At 40.7% G+C, this 16,320-nt stretch overlaps 1 protein-coding gene across 1 annotated transcript in view; it reads left to right on the top strand.

The window, feature by feature from the left end:
* The window catches only part of VPS13B (vacuolar protein sorting 13 homolog B), a 913,989-nt gene that overhangs the window by 889,165 nt on the left and 8,504 nt on the right, over window positions 1-16,320 (top strand). The window contains exons 58-61 of the mRNA XM_074944046.1: window positions 533-703; window positions 7,952-8,128; window positions 11,320-11,422; window positions 12,096-12,345. Coding sequence (XP_074800147.1) covers window positions 533-703; window positions 7,952-8,128; window positions 11,320-11,422; window positions 12,096-12,345 — 701 coding nt within the window. The remainder of the gene's footprint in view (window positions 1-532; window positions 704-7,951; window positions 8,129-11,319; window positions 11,423-12,095; window positions 12,346-16,320) is intronic.

Below are 16,320 nucleotides of genomic sequence, written 5' to 3'. Positions count from 1 at the left end.
ATTATTTCTAAAAAAAATGTAGATGCAGTTGTCATAACTTTTGTAAGTACATTTTGACGGGAAAGCAGATCTGAATTTAAAACATAGCCAGCTTTTCTTTTACAAGGATACATAAACAGTGCCATCTTGTGGCTTAACAAGGTCAGCAACAGAAAATGGAGCATTAGCTGTTTGCTAGCAATTCAGATTCAAAGAAGAGAAGCCCTTGTAGGATCATTTTATGAATCTTGGTTTACCTTTCCATCCATCCCCATTATGCTCATGTCAGATTTGTAATAGTTTGGGAACCAAGGAAGGATATGTGGATGAGCTGCGCTTGTCATTAGTAAGGCAGGCCTGGTGAAGGGCAATGTAAAAGGCATGATATGCACTAATGAAGTACATTGATGTTGCTTAACAAATAATAATAAATTTATGTTACACATGGGCAATTTATTCAGTTGAATTGCTGTTCTGTTGGTAAGCATATTTCAGTGAGACTTAGAATAAAACAGTTTGATCCAGATTCAAACATATAACTACATGTATTTAGGTACACTGACATCAATTACCAATCTTGCAACAAGTCTTGCTCGGAATATGGATCGTCTGTCACTGGATGAGGAGCATTATAACAGACAAGAAGAATGGAGAAGGCAGCTTCCAGAGAATTTGGGAGAAGGACTAAGACAGGGGCTTTCCCACTTAGGCATCAGCCTTTTAGGTAACGTATTGTTACCATATTAATCATAGTTGTACTGGATATTTATGAACTACTCATTAGTCTTTCGTACAGTTGTATGCAAGTTAGAGATACAAAGACCAAAACTTTCTTAAATTGACACAGAGTTACTTATACGAGATATTGTTTCTGTTCATCCAGGATTATGGTGAGTTTAAATGTTATTTTTCTTGTTAATAATAATTGCAAATATAGAATAACTTCATATTCTCATACTGTTGTCATGAAACGCTTTTATTGGTACATGATGTATCGCTCAAAATGAAAGAATAATTCTGTATTGGGCATATGCTGGCTTGTAGGCAAGTCAGCACAAAGACATCATCATTCTGATGTTTACTTTCCAGTGAGTTATAGGAAAACTTTCTAAAACTGATTGTGTTTTCTACTGCACAATAGATATCAGTGATGCTCGTTTTTGTTTGAAAACCACTTGAGCATAGTGCAAATGTCAAGTAAACTTTGATGAAGAATTCTACTTTTGCAAAGAAAGCCAGATTGGCCCTACTCAGTATAATTATATTGGTCAAGCAGCCAAATGGTTTGGTCAGAGGTGAAGATCACTATGGATATTTCAAAATATTACATAAAAGTTTGAAAACTAAACCACTCTGGAAAATCTCTGAAAGGAAGTTTTCTAGTTAAAGCATTCAGGAACTGGATTTTCTAGGGTACTTCTATTTGTCACACTAGCAAAGGAATGCCAAATTGTATTCTTTGGCAAGGTGCCTTAGTGCATATGAAGGAGTATGAATCCCTCAGAGATCAAAGTGACCAAAAAACATTCCAGAGCAAAAGGTTAAAAGAGATGAGCTTGACAGGATTTGTCCTTGTTCCTAATCTTCAGTATTATACACAACTCCTAAATTTACAACCGCAACCCTGAAAGCCCCAAAGAGGAAGTGGTAAAATGTTACAAGTTCAGGTTAAGTTACTGAAAATTATTTTAAGCGAAAATATTAGGTGATATGAAGCCCTGTCATTTGATAATGCTGTAACCTGGCAAGCTAGTGTCCTGAGAGAAAATGTGTATGAAGCAGCAATTGCATATATTAGTAGCCACTAACCCAATAGTAAACTGGTACAGATATTGGAAATCATAGGCAGTTTACAGAAGGTTTTTTTTGTTTTGTTTTATTGGGCTGGGGGCAGTCAAGCTGAGTAACTGGATAAAGATTTCACTTTGGGAAGCATTGCATCAGTCCTGTATTGGATGCTGGTGAGAAATAGTTTGGTGATCTTACCTCAGTCACAAATAAGACCACAGGCCAATGTGATGGCCACCCTTTTGGCCAACACAGAGGCGACTGAACTGGGGAACTGCAGAACTAAAAGCATGAGCTGCTACAACTTGAGCTAAAGAGCCAACACTCTGTTCTTGGGGGCTGTAACAACTAATATCCTCTGTGGATTGGCACATACAGGCGACTTGTAACACACACTTACCAGTGGATTACACCACACTTGTCACATACACCCAGGCACAGTGCACTAAGTTTCCTAATATCTTTTTGAAAGGCTACAGTGGTTATGTGGATACTTCTGGGTTTATGAAAATAGCAGGAATTAGAATGCTGGAGCCTCCTTGATTACCCAAGAACTCAAACATTATGCTGGAAATCTGAGGTTATTAATGTTGCACTTAAACAGTACTCATCTAAATACCAAATAACGTCTTGCTTTTAATTGCTGCTGTTCCCCAAAACACGAAAGAAGAGCAATAGTTTACATGTTGGCTTAGACTGCAGTTGCAGCGCTGTTTTATTTTAAAATTTCAACAGTCCCAGGAATAAGGAACTTGTACTCTCTGTCTCCATGGTTCTGTTTACAAATTCTTCACTGCTAAAGTAATACCTACTATTCTTAGCAATAGAAATAATTAACCTCCCAAATAAATACCTGTGGTTACTCTAGGGGAATTGACAAGTATGGAGCCTGTCAGTATCTGTGAGGAATCAGCAGACTTCACAATAGTATCAGACACAAATCTTGATTTCTTCTTGATAACATCAAAAAGACTGATTCTCTTATTAAGTATACAAACACTAGGCATCTAAGTTATGTACATAATACACATACATTCCAGCTGTTACAGATACATCATAATGACATTTCTCCCCTGACCATTCAGTTTTAGGGATTTTAGAAATCCATCCAAAACAGATTTGGTTGGAGTAAAGTGCTGCAGTGCTGGTTTGCTTTACCAGCACATTTACAGAACACTTAAAAAAAATACCTCCAGTGACTTTCTTCTACAATGAAGTGAAATGAAGTGGTGCTGCTGTGTTCTTTTCTCTCACAAGCAGAAAGCATTCAGAATGAATCTAAAGATAGGGATTTCTAGGTCCTTTGTAGAAATAATTTCTATGATTGCATAGATTAATGGAAATGAAAAAAACATGGAAAAGACCTATAGGATCAGATGGTCAAAGCAGCATAATGTGTGTTCCGGTCACCCCAAATGTGCAAACAGTTTGGGTAATTGCATATGCAAATGGCCAGTTTTAGTCATATGAGTGCACAATTATCTGATTTACATATGTATTTGTGGTAATTGCATAGAAAAAAATGAGTGCACATTTACACACCTAACTTGCTTGACAATCTAGCCCATTATGGCCCCAATTCAGCAAAGCACTTAAGCACGTGCTTAAGTGCTTTGCTGAATCAGGGCCAAAGTCATGTACTCTGTCTCCTTCTCAGTGCAAGTTGTTCCCCACAGTGCATTCTTAAGTGCTTCGTTCTGTCTAGTTTTAAATGACTCAAGCACTGTCAGGGTGTTGTTTGATTTGATTGTTATCTCTGGCTCGCTATTTTCTTATTTTCTAGTTACGAGGAGACTGCTGGGTGTTTTCTGTCATATTTTTGATATCAAAGGAGTCGAGGCATTTTTTCTGTTATAGATCTAAATATAAAAGTATATAAAATATAGAAGTGTAGATTGTGGTATTTAGATTATAAACTCCTCAGTGCAGGGGGCCATGTCATCTTTTGCATCTTGTATAGCATTAATCACACTATCATGCCTTAAATAAAAACTAATAATTATGTGAGAGAGAATATTGATGCTATGGGATCAGTTTCAAAAATGTTGGCTCTGGTGAAAGACACCACATTGAATCAGCTCCTTTTTATGAAATGGAACATTTTTGAGTAATTGAACAGCTGTCTAACCCTAGCGAAACAGACGTTTCAGAAAAACTGAAGGAGGACTGTACGCTCCACTCACACTCTACTTCATGCTAGCAAGCTGTTTTGTTTAGTCGTATTAGTAAAATGTAGCATGAACAAACTAGTAATTTTGTAGTTGGACAATGTAAAGCCTGGCTTTTGGAAGCTGTGATTTCCATTACAGACAACCCAGATCTGAAGAAGAGCTCTGTGTAAGCTCAAAAGCTCGTCTCTTTCACAAAAAGAAGTTCATCCAATAAACGATGTTACCTCACCCACCTTGTCTCTCTAAACTTTATTATTCACCATAATAGCGGTTGTATGACAGTTGCATCCATTAGGATCAGGGCTCCATTATGCTTGGCTTTGTACATACAAGATAGTAAGAGACAGTACCTGTCCTGAAGATCTTGCAGTCTAAGCCCCTAATCCAGCAAATATTTATGCACATGCTTAACTGTATTCACAAGTGGGCATGTTCATTTCAGTAGTACTACCCAGTGCTTAAAAGTAAAAAGCACATGTTGTTTGCAGTAAGGCAACCACTTTCTGACAATATTTTCAGAAACTAGAACACTTGTGTCACACAACTGACAAAAGTACTCTGTGTGCTTATGTCTCTACTGCCAGATTTTCACTCAACAGCGACACCTCCATTGTTTTCATAGTGGAGGATTTTTTCCTGTCACATATTGGTCTAAATGAATGTATCTTGAATGAAACACAGAACAAGTGGCATTAACATTCACTGTGAGCAAAAGAACAGCTTACATAGATTCTAAAAGCCATTTGACTTTTCTCTTCACTCCAAACACTGTTCATCACTCTGAGCATTTGTTCCACTGGAGTATTCTGTTTGTTCCTGGCAAGGAACTTCAACTTGCCCTGAACACACATTTTGTAGTTATAAAAATACCACTTTTTTTTTTTTAAGTCAGCAGGGATACAGTATAAAAGCATAGTAATCAGGTTGATGGTTGGCAGATGTCCTAGTGGTTGTGCAATTTTTTTTTTTTGGTGTGGTGAAGAAGGGAAATGGGTTTTGCTTTTATTATATTGGGAGGACAGGAGAGTGAGCCTGGCAGTGAAGGGCCTGTGAAAGAGAAGAACAGGAGGCAGTTGGAGTGAACAGACAATAAATTGGAGAGTGGAGGTATGTCCAAGGAACAAACTATAGAGGGCATAGTTCTGATGACCTCGCCATTGTCCAGGAGCTGTAAAAGTAACCCTACCTGAGCCTCATTCTCTGCTTCCCCCATGGTACTGCTGGTAACAAATCTGTGCTCCTGGGCTGGTTCCACCCTGGGAGCTGCTTCTTCTGCCAACCACATATGAGTGGGGAGGAATAGAGCCACATAGGGCCAGTTGCCCTCAGAGGATAGTCTTCCCTGCACAGTTCCAGGTACTAGGAGATTTGGAGAGATGTAGCCAGGCTTCACATCTGCATCTCTATCCGTGTTGCTGATTCTGGCTTCTGCTTGGGGCAAGTCTCTGCTCCTGGGCTTGCTCTGCCCTGGGAACTTCTTCCTCTCTTGAGCCCACATGATTGAGGGAGGATGGGAACTGCATGGGTCCAGCTTGCCCCATGGAAGTGGGAGTACCCCAAAAAGGAAATCTCCCCTGCATTTCTCTGGGGAAGCTTGGTGAGACCCAACCACAGGTACCAAAAGGTCAGTTAGATGTGAGTACTGTTGTTTATTGTATGGATTGTGGTAGTACTTACAGCATGCTAGACAGTTCCAGAATATTAACGACACCACTCCAGAGACTGCACAATCTTTACAGTCATGTAACTGCAAATGGTGCGGAGAGAGAGGACGCATGCAATTGGTTAGTTTTTTTAAGTGTCTGCCTTGCCTGTTGGCAATTTCTTGAAGGCATCATGGTGGAATTGTGTCTTGAGAAGGGTTTTGAAGGAGGAGAGAGGAGTGGCTTAACAGACAAGCTAAGAGGAAAATTGCATCTGTAAGTGTCAGCATGGAAGAAAGTGTGGAAGTACTAAACAACTGGTTAATTAAGCTATGTATTGTCCTGGGCACGATATAAATAATAATCTTATGTATCATAGTCACAGCTGTTTCCATTCTGCTGTCTTGTCCTTTGGGCCTGATTCCATCAGAGAAGTGTGTTCAGCACACCACAGGTTCTTTGGAGTAAGCTCTTATTCATTATTACCTTATAACATTGCTCAAGTGTATTATAGTAAGTAATTTACTAGTGTAAGGATTTAGGTGGATTACATTTAATAAGGCAATAACTTCTGTTCTGAGAGTGCAGTTGCAGTGTATGACCTCTGTAGGTTGGGTGAAAGAGGTCAAGGAGTCACATAATACTGGAACTTAGTACAACACAAAGTATTATTTTGTTTCTTCAGATGTGTTAACAGTTGTACAAGAGCAAAGAATGGATGAACAGCTCCAGTTTATGTAATGGGGTGTTGGTGTATTTTGAAGTCAACAAGCATGAGCAGCTGTTAACGATTAATGAAATGGAACTGAATTGAAAATTACATCTCTTTCACAGAATATAGTTAAGGAAGCTTCATAGCCTGGCATTATAATACAAAGTTAAAAATGTGACTGAAATGAAAGATATGAAGAATGTTCACAGTAGCGTGCAGGTCTTTTACAAACAAGGAGGCAGCAATACAAACTTGCTTTTCTGGGAAATGATATACGCATAAAAGTTGGAAGAAGTGTGTTAACTGGAGGAAGGTTTACGGTGCTTTCATATTACATGCAATATTTTAGAGGACAAGAATGGGGGAAAAGTAAACGTTCTTTTTCCCCAATCTCATTTGTTGTTTGGAAAATACACCAGTTCTCATCATTCAAAGTCAGCAGCTCCTTCATTAATGCAGTGGCCATTTCTTAAGATCATTTTAAAACCAGTTAGGGGCTAATTAGTATATGTCAGTCTGGTAAACATGCGCTCCTGGTGTAACTCCATTGAAATCAGTGGAATTATTCCTGGGTGCATTTGCCCCCACGTGCATGCTTAGTGCTAGATACAAAGTGAGATCTTCAGAGTTTTCCGTGCTCTGGGAGAAGTGCATGGCTATAAAGGTAACACTTCCTGGCAATTTCTTAGTCCTTAATTGGTTGTTTTATCTTGATATTTGCAGCAGGAACTGCAAACTGAGAGTTAGCTGAGGGGTCTGCAAACTTGCACCCTGTGAATTGCTTTGCAGTGAGCAAAGGACTTTAGATCAGGCAGCCCATTCTCTAATTGATGTTATCTAACTAGCACCCTGTCACTTTGTCCAATCATTGTACTCTTAGTGATTTCCAAATAGCTTATCTATCAAAATTACAATAACTAGAGACATGTCTGTGGTAAGTGGCTTGAGTAAACTCAAGATCAAAGAAATGTACCACCTCACATACCTGTTTACATTTAGGAAGATTTAAGGTGGAGTCCTCTGTTGATACTAAAAGCTGGAGAGGTCATTGTGTCACTTGTAAAAGTTTGAACTATGCACATTAAAGTAAAATATGGTCGTTTTAACAAAAGAGTAACAAAAAGTCCAAAAGTCTAATTCTACTAATCTTAGTAATATATCAAAAGTTGCATTAGCTTATGAACATTTCTGGCAATGGAAGAGAATATAAAAATGATCTATTGAATGCAAGCAATTTTTATTCTCGGGAAGTCAATCTTAGGTTTACATGAAAATCTCATTTCCATAACTGCTAAAAGTCTTTCAAAACTAGTGGATATTATCCCACTCCCAACATTTCCAGAAGCCACACATAGTGTGAACTACATTATATCGAGTCAGCAAAGGCATTTAATAAAAAGTAGTTGAAAGACAAAAAAAATATTATGAAGTTAAGTGATTTGAAGGTTTAAAGAGTGAAACATGTGAAAGGGAAGTGGAGGTTTAGTCTAAACGAAGCAAAGATACTGTTTAGATCATTGGTAAATGTATGCTAAATAGCTGTATAAGAGGGTGGAGTGCAATGTTCAATCCAAACAAAGCTCTCTTCCAATGTTAAGATTTTATCTTGTTCTGGGATTTTAATCTTCATTAATTATTGGCGACTCTTATTTTTTTAGGTGCAATTGCTGGTATTGTAGATCAGCCAATGCAGAATTTTCAGAAAATATCTGAGGCCCAAGCTTCGGCAGGGCACAAGGCCAAAGGTGTTATCTCTGGTGTAGGAAAAGGAATTATGGGAGTGTTTACTAAGCCAATTGGAGGAGCAGCTGAACTTGTCTCCCAGACGGGCTATGGTGAGTTTCAATGATTTTGAGACCTCAGTATTAACTTTAAAGAGTATTCTTAAGATTTGGTCATGAAATACAGCCTACCGTGTCTGTTTATATGAATCAGTAGCTATTTTCCTTGCAAAAAGATTAAAAATACTACAGTTAAATTGCTATAAATGTCGTCTTTCTCCCTTAAAAGTCATCCTGTCGTGCTCTCTTGCATTGAGATGACAGTCTTGTGCAGCACCAGAAACATAGAATGTACTATGAAGTAATTTTTGGAAGCCAGGGGAATTAGTTACAGAAACATATGTGCTGCAAAAGAGTTTTCAACAGTAAATGTAATGCAGCAATAATATATCCAATTAGAACATTATTTTGAGGGTGCTTGATCTGTTACAGAAAAGAAAGAGTTGTGTTTTCTTTAAATCAAGAATCTGTGAGGGAAAAGAAAGGATTATGTGGTAGGAATATCCCATTTAAATTGTAGTGCTTTCGGATAGGGAATTGAATTCTGGGTTTGAATAACCCCAGCTTTATGATATAGGGATGGGCATGCCAGGTAGATTAAGCACTAACAGTAGTTATGGCAAATCCTTTCAGATCTAGGTAAATGCACTTTGGGCCAGTAAAATATGTGAAAGAGTACCATGAAATGATCTAAACTTGCTAATAGCATTTGCTTCTGGTGTCATGAATCCTCAACTCCAAGACTAAAGGGTTAAAAAAAGGGAACAAGATACACATTGATGACAAATCAGTCATTAAGTTAACTTCAACCAATTTTTAAATGGGTTTTTTTGACTCTTGGAGTGGTGCTTTTAATCTGAGAGCATTCTCCTCTTTTTCTTGATATATTGATTCATTAAGCCAGTGGTTCTCAAACTGTGGGTTGGGACCCCAAAGTGTGTCACAAACCTTTTTTAATGGGGTCACCAGGGCTGGCGTTAGACTTGCTGGGGCTTGGGGCGGAAGCCGAAGCCTGAGCTTCCCCTCCCAGGGCCCAAACCCAAGCCCCACCACCCAAGGCCAAAGCCTAAGGACTTGAGCCCTGGGTGGCAGGGCTCAGGTTACAGGCGTCCCATCTGGGGCTGAAGCTCTTGAGCTTCGGTCTCCCCACCAGGGGTGGTGGGGTGCAGGCTTTGGCTTTGCTGCCACCCCCGACCCCCCCACACACACACACACCCACACACACACTGGCCAGGGCGGTGGGGCTCAGGTAGGCTCAGGCTAAGGTTCCACCCTCCTGGGGTCGTGTAGTAATTTTTGTTGTCAGAAGAGGGTCGCAATGCAATGAAGTTTGAGAAACCCTGCATTAAGCCAAAGTTATTTGTGAGTGGAATATGAGAAGCTGCCTTAGCGTTGAAATTTTGAAAAATTATCTCCACACTTCCCTTTACACACAGAACACCCCCCTGACCTAATCTGGGATATAGTAAATAATTAAATGACAAGCAAACATGCTTGGTAATCTTTTTTATATCCTTTTGGTAAAAAGGCTTGTGAACAGCTCAGTCTCTTCTTCAATGGTTTTACAATACTGTGGGCCTGCTTTTTCTCTCTTACACTAGTTTGGCTCTGGAGTATTTCCTCTGAAATCTGCATTCCACAAGTGTAAAACTGATGTCAATGAAATCAGAATCTGGCCCTAAATTGTGGGAACAATGTTCTTTTTGTTAACTGTAGAATCATTGTTTCTAGGTTTAAGCCCAGAGCACAATCATTATCAAACTACAAGAAATCCATAACCGCAGAGGGACAGTTTTCGCTGCAGATATTATATACAACACATCATGTTTTCCATGAACATATGACAGGAAGAGTTAGCCAGGGAAAGACATAAAAACTATATCAATAATAAATGGCAATGCGTGAGAGAGAAACACACAACAGTTAGAATAACTCTCAGCCACAACTGGATTGAAAGTTGGGTCTGTGCCTCTTGGGAGGGACCCTGGGGTGGGGGACCACACAGAAATAAACACATGTTCTCTCTCCATCTGTAAATGACATTTTCACTTGCATAATGCTGAGAACTTGGGTAAGCCAATTGTTACAAGTGGGAAGCTTCTTTTAAGTATTAGCATCACCATGTGTGTAAAAAATTAAAGTATTTTTTCAAATACTGATGTTTTGTTTAAATTATTATCCATTTTATAAAAAGGAATATAAGTTACTGACAACCCTATGTAAAAATGCCTATTGCTTCACTGGAGTGCTTAATTTAACAAAATCATTTTCCTTTGTTTACTTATGAAGGGCTCAGCACTATACCTTGTTACACTGCTTCTCAACTCTTAACCTAGTTTCTGTCACTCTTGTTAAATAATTTATTATATCAATGAAGTTTTTACAAACAAGTAATTCTTGATCTAATGACCATACCTCATTTATAAAAATTTACAAGCCATCAGAAAGCACACATGCTGTATCATCTTCTACTCTGGATATTCTACTTGGAGACCTGTTTAACTGCTTCTTGTAGTCTTCATTCTGTGCTGGCACTAAGAAGAACTTATAATAAACCAGATGCCCCAGGAGATCTCATAAATGTATATAGATCCATGTTTAACAGCTGGATTAAGTAACTTAACATTTAAATGCAGTACCTGGGCAAACTTTTCTTCTAATTTTTACCAATCATGGCACATATGTGGAAGTATTTTAATACTAAACAAGAAAGTTAACGGTGGTCTTGACTTTTTATATGTAAATTGTAAATGATGTGTCTTATCCCATTTTGGAACGATGGATCTGGGACATTATTTTTATCCTTATTGCTAGTATGTGACTGACTTTTAGTGCATTTGTTGTTGTTTCTTGCTAAGGGTTAAATGCACAGCTATTGCATTGTAATGACAGGTTTCAGAGTAACAGCCATGTTAGTCTGTATTCGCAAAAAGAAAAGGAGTACTTGTGGCACCTTAGAGACTAACCAATTTATTTGAGCATAAGCTTTCGTGAGCTACAGCTCACTTCATGCTGTAGCTCACGAAAGCTTATGCTTTCGTGAGCTACAGCTCACTTCATGCTGTAGCTCACGAAAGCTTATGCATTGTAATGTTAATGAATTATCTTTATTACAGCTTCCAAAGATGTGACATCAGTTTGTATCTGCCCTATTTTATGAACCGCTCTAAACAGATGACATCATTGTAACATGTAACTGTTTTCCAGAAAACAACTAGTAAAAATCTTAAATTCTCTTACCACAGGTATTTTGCATGGAGCTGGACTTTCTCAGCTTCCCAAACAGCGCTATCATCCAAGTGATCAACATGTTGAGCAGACTCCAAACAGCCACGTCAAATATGTCTGGTAAAATTATTTAGACACTTGCTCATTTTTACATCCACATTGTTTATTAATAGGTTCTGGCTCTTGGTCAAGTTAACAGGCTTCTTCCCTAGGAAAGGCTGAGTTATAGCAGTTTATTTAGGAATGTTAAACACAAAGGTACTGCGTAGAAACCCAATCTGCAAATGATGGACTGCTGATCTGCTTCCAGCTTTACAACTGCAGAGCTAATCTTTATTTAATGACATTCAGTAAGTTTTTACTTATTTATCATTGCACTGAGCCCAAGAAAAATACTGCACATCTCCAGAAATAGCTGTCACTGAAGATAGGTTTACTTTCTGCAGTGGATTTGGATCCAGCTTCTCAGGGTGATTTCTCTATTGGGATGAGAAATTGGTTGACCTAGGTGAACGTAATTATGAATAGCCATAAAGTTATTACGTCAGTTTTGCAGCAAATCATTAAGGAGTTATGATAAACTTTACAGAATAAATGTGAAACCTTGTTATTTAAATCTTACACATGAGTATTGCAAGAAATGTGGTATTAGTTATTTTAACAAAAACAAACTCCTGCTTATCTTGTATTTTTAGGTGGCAGGCAGCTATAATCTTAAGTGAAAACCTGGAAGAACAAAAGCGAGTTACTACCTTACACATCCAATTTCTAATACTGACTTATTTTTAAACAGGAAAATGCTTCAATCTCTGGGAAGGCCAGAGGTCCACATGGCACTGGACGTGGTTATTGTGAGTGGATCAGGCCAAGAGCATGAAGGATGCTTGCTGCTTACGTCAGAGGTGCTATTTGTGGTCAGTGTCAGTGAAGACACACAGCAGCAGGCATTCCCTGTGACTGAAATTGAGTGTGTAGAAGACCATCAACAAAAAAACTTGCTGAAAGTGCAGCTCAAACAACAAAGAGTGCCTTGTGATTTGGAGGTAAAGACATTCAGTGGTATCTTCATTTAAAGATAAAGTTGCACTGGTGAGTTTGTCAAGAGTAGCAGTAGGAATCAGTTGGTGGCATGCTCCTCTCTGGGTCAGGAGGTCAGAGATTAAGGTCCCAAACCAGCCACTGGTATTTTTACTCTGCTCAGTAGTAAAGGTGCTATCATTCCCTTCTGCCTTCTTCAGTCATTGTCCAGATTAAATTTCAACATCCACCACAGTGCTTTTCTGGAATAAACTTGGTAACTTGCCCACCATTAGCTCTCTGAATAAGAGGTTCTAATGTCTGAAGCTGTGTATGTGTATTTATTGCTCAGAACATTAGGGCTGCTCAATTTGCCTGCAAGTTTACATGGAAAATAATTAAACCAAATTCTATTAGATGCTTAACCTAGCAGTTCAGCAATTAAATGCACATTGTTAGGCATGGTTTGTCTGTTAATCCTAACCCTAACCAGCCACTTTCACTTAAGAATATTTGAGCAGCCTGGTTTTATTCGGTTGCTTTTATCCTTTTGTACTCAATTTTGCAACTCCCTTCTCTTTTTCCTGCAAATCATCACTTAAACTGAGCAAGTTCTCCCTCACCATCAAGTCTCATCATCCAATTCTTGAATGGAACTGTATGAGAGGCATTGTCAGAATCAAACATGGATATCAGTATTGTTATTTATATTGCGCCAACAAGTAATTCATAGACCCATATAAAGACAAGCTCCCTGCCTCAAGGAGCTCACAATCCCAACAGAGTGTATATACAAAGGAAAGGGAAACTGAATATACTGAAAAAGCAGACAATAGTGAAGTTAAGCACCATGGGTGACAACCTGACCCAGATGAAGTCAATGGGAGTTTGGGGAGTGATTTCAGTTGGGCTGGGATTTCATTCTTGTTAGTTCCATGGTTTTTGTAAGATACTTTTTTACCTGATGAAGTGACAGTGGACCTGGTCAAAGTCTTGGGTAGGAAAGGCATAAAATGCATGAGCAGAGTGATTAAAGCTGTGTGGCAGCAAGAGAATCCCCAAAGGTTAGTGCAAGTCTGTCTTGGTCCCAGTACATAAGAAGGGCAGCATCCATGACCGTGGAGACTATAAAAGGATAAAGTTACTGTTGCATGGATTGAAAATACTGGAAAACGTCTTGGACGCCAGGATTAGACGAATGGTGGAATCCCACCTCAAACAAGAACAGTTTCGCTTTAAGAAAGGACAAGGAACCACAGATGCTGTGTTTATAATTCAGCAAAGAACAGAGAAGCAGCTAGACTACCAATAGGATAGCTTCTTGGCTTTTATAGACACAAAAAAGGTGTACGATAATGTGGACAGAAGGATGCTTACAATCGTGCTGAGGAAATATGGAATGTCTGAGGATATAAAAACTATGGTGAATGCACTATATAGAGTGCACTATGTACTCCACCTGAACGTATTTTGGAACAAGCCCCTTTGAAATGAAAGTTGGACTGCATCAGGGATTGGCCCTCAGTCTGCTGCTGTTTAGTATTGATTGACTACATCTGCAGGAAGATCCCAATGGGAAAAGGTGAAAAGCTGCTGTATGCAAATGACATAGCAATAAGAACAACGAGGAGTCCTGTGGCACCTTAAAGACTAACAGATTTATTTGGGCATAAGCTTTCATGGGTAAAAAACCCACTTCTTGATCTGAAGAAGTGGGTTTTTAACCCATGAAAGCTTATGCCCAAATAAATCTGTAGTCTTTAAGGTGCCACCGGACTCCTCGCTGCTTTTGTGGATACAGACTAACATGGCTACCCCTCTGATACTTGGTACCATAGCAATAAGGGCATCCTTTAAAAGAAGACCTAAAGGAAATAGTGAAATCAGTGGTAGGATCAGCTAAGTAGGCTTGAGATGAAAATCACTGTGACTGAGGTCATATGGGTCAGTAGAGGTGCTGCAGGAAAACTGGATATAGAAATTAATGGAGTAAAATTCAACAGTATTGACCAGTTCCAGTACCTGGGTGGGTGGGTTACAGAAGATGGCAAGCTTGAATGTGAGGTACGGTCCAGAATGGGGAGTTCTGGAAGAGTGTGGAATAACTTCTCAGGTGTTGTGTATGACGAACGTATGCCACTGGGACTGAAAGCACAACTGCATAGAACAGTGGTACAACCGGCAGTGCTATAGGAGGCAGAAGTATCCAGTATCGTCTCAAATGTGCTAACTAAGCTTTTGGTCATATGAGAAAGAGGGTGTTTTCAAGATTGCAACATCAGAATTAAAACCAAACTTACGGTTTATAAAGCTGTTGTGATCCCCACCCTATTCTATGGGACTGAAATGTGGACTACATATAGGACAGGGGTGGACAAACTTTTTGGCCCGAGGGCTGCATCGGGTTTTGGAAATTGTATGGAGGGCTGGTTAGGGGAGCCTGTGCCTCCCCAAACGGCCAGGGGTGGCCCAGTCCCCACTCCCTATCCCCCCCTCCCCTGCTTCTCTCCCCCTGATGCCCCCCCCCACAGGACTCCTGCCGCATCCAACCCCCCCCCCCATTCCCTGATGGGACCCCTGCCCCATCCACCACCATTTCCTGTCCCCTGACCGCCCCCGGAACCCCCACCCCTGACTGCCCCCCGCCACCCCATCCAACCCCTCCTCTCATTCCTGACTGCCCCCCCCCCGGGACCCCTGCCCCATCCAACCACCCCTTCTCCCTGACTGCCCCCGGAACCCCTACCCCCCGCTGCCCCATCCAACTCCCCCTCTCCTTCCTGACTGCCTCCCCCAGGACCCCTGCCCCCATTCAACCCCCCGTTCCCTGCCCTCTGACTGCCCCGCCCCTATCCACAGCCCCGCCCCCTGACCACCTCTATCCAACCTCCCTGCCCCTTTACCGCATTACCTGGACTACTGGTGGCTGACGGTGCTACAGCCGCACCGCCCAGCTGGAGCCAGCCACACCACCGTGCAGCACAAAGTACCGGGTCAGGCCGGGCTCTGCAGCTGCACTGCCCCAGGAGCTCGCAGCCCTGCCGCCCAGAGCATTGTGCTTGTGGCACAGTGAGCTGAGCTGCGGGGGAGGGGGAACAGCATGGGAGGGGCTGGGGGTTAGCCTCCTGGGCCAGGAGCTCAGGAGCTGGGGAGGAGGGTTCCGCGGGCTGGATGTGGCCTGCGGGCTGTAGTTTGCCCACTTCTGGTATAGGAGATATGGCACTGGAGAAGTATCATCAATGCCATATGCGTAAGATTCTTGGAATTAAATGAGCTGATAGACGCACTAACATCAACATCCTCTCGTAAGCCAATATCACGAGCATCGAGGTGATGATTATCATCAACTTCACTGGGCAGGGCATGTAGTTTGGCTGCCCAATTCTAGACTGCCAAAACAAGTTTTCTCTTCTCAACTCAGCCAAGGCAAACATGCTAGAGGAGGACAGAAAATACGCTATAGAGGTGTCTTGAAGGCTAATATGAGAAAATGCAACATTGACATTAACTTGTAGGAATGTATATCCCAAAACTGACAACAATGGAGGAATTGCTTGAGGCATGGAACTCAGCACTTTGAGAACCAGATTCGACTACATGTAACAGAAAAACGGGAGCAACAGAAAGAGCACACCATGGTTCGAACCAATAACTCAGGTTCACCCACCCTGCTCGGAAATACGTGTCTGCAATGTGGCAGAGTCTGTGGCTCATCAGCCATCTGTAGACCCATAGATAACTTGAAATGGATAATTCATGAAAGATATCATCCTTGACTTTGAGGGATCGCCTATGAGGAGATCTTTAGTGCTCTATGTATATCTTCACTATGTCACAGCTTTTCAGTAGGCTGCTGTGGCTCTGGACAGAATGGGGGGAGGATCACTTCCTGTGAAGCATGCGAAGAGGAATTCACCTTTGGTAAGAGAGATTCCAGAGTCCTTAGAACCACCTTGTCATCATGGCAGTGTGGTTTCTGTATGGATGGAGCTGCTACTCTG

Source organism: Natator depressus, chromosome 2 (genome assembly GCF_965152275.1).
Source record: "Natator depressus isolate rNatDep1 chromosome 2, rNatDep2.hap1, whole genome shotgun sequence".
In the NCBI taxonomy this organism is placed as follows: domain Eukaryota; kingdom Metazoa; phylum Chordata; order Testudines; family Cheloniidae; genus Natator; species Natator depressus.
This window is presented reverse-complemented; position numbering and strand designations above follow the sequence as displayed.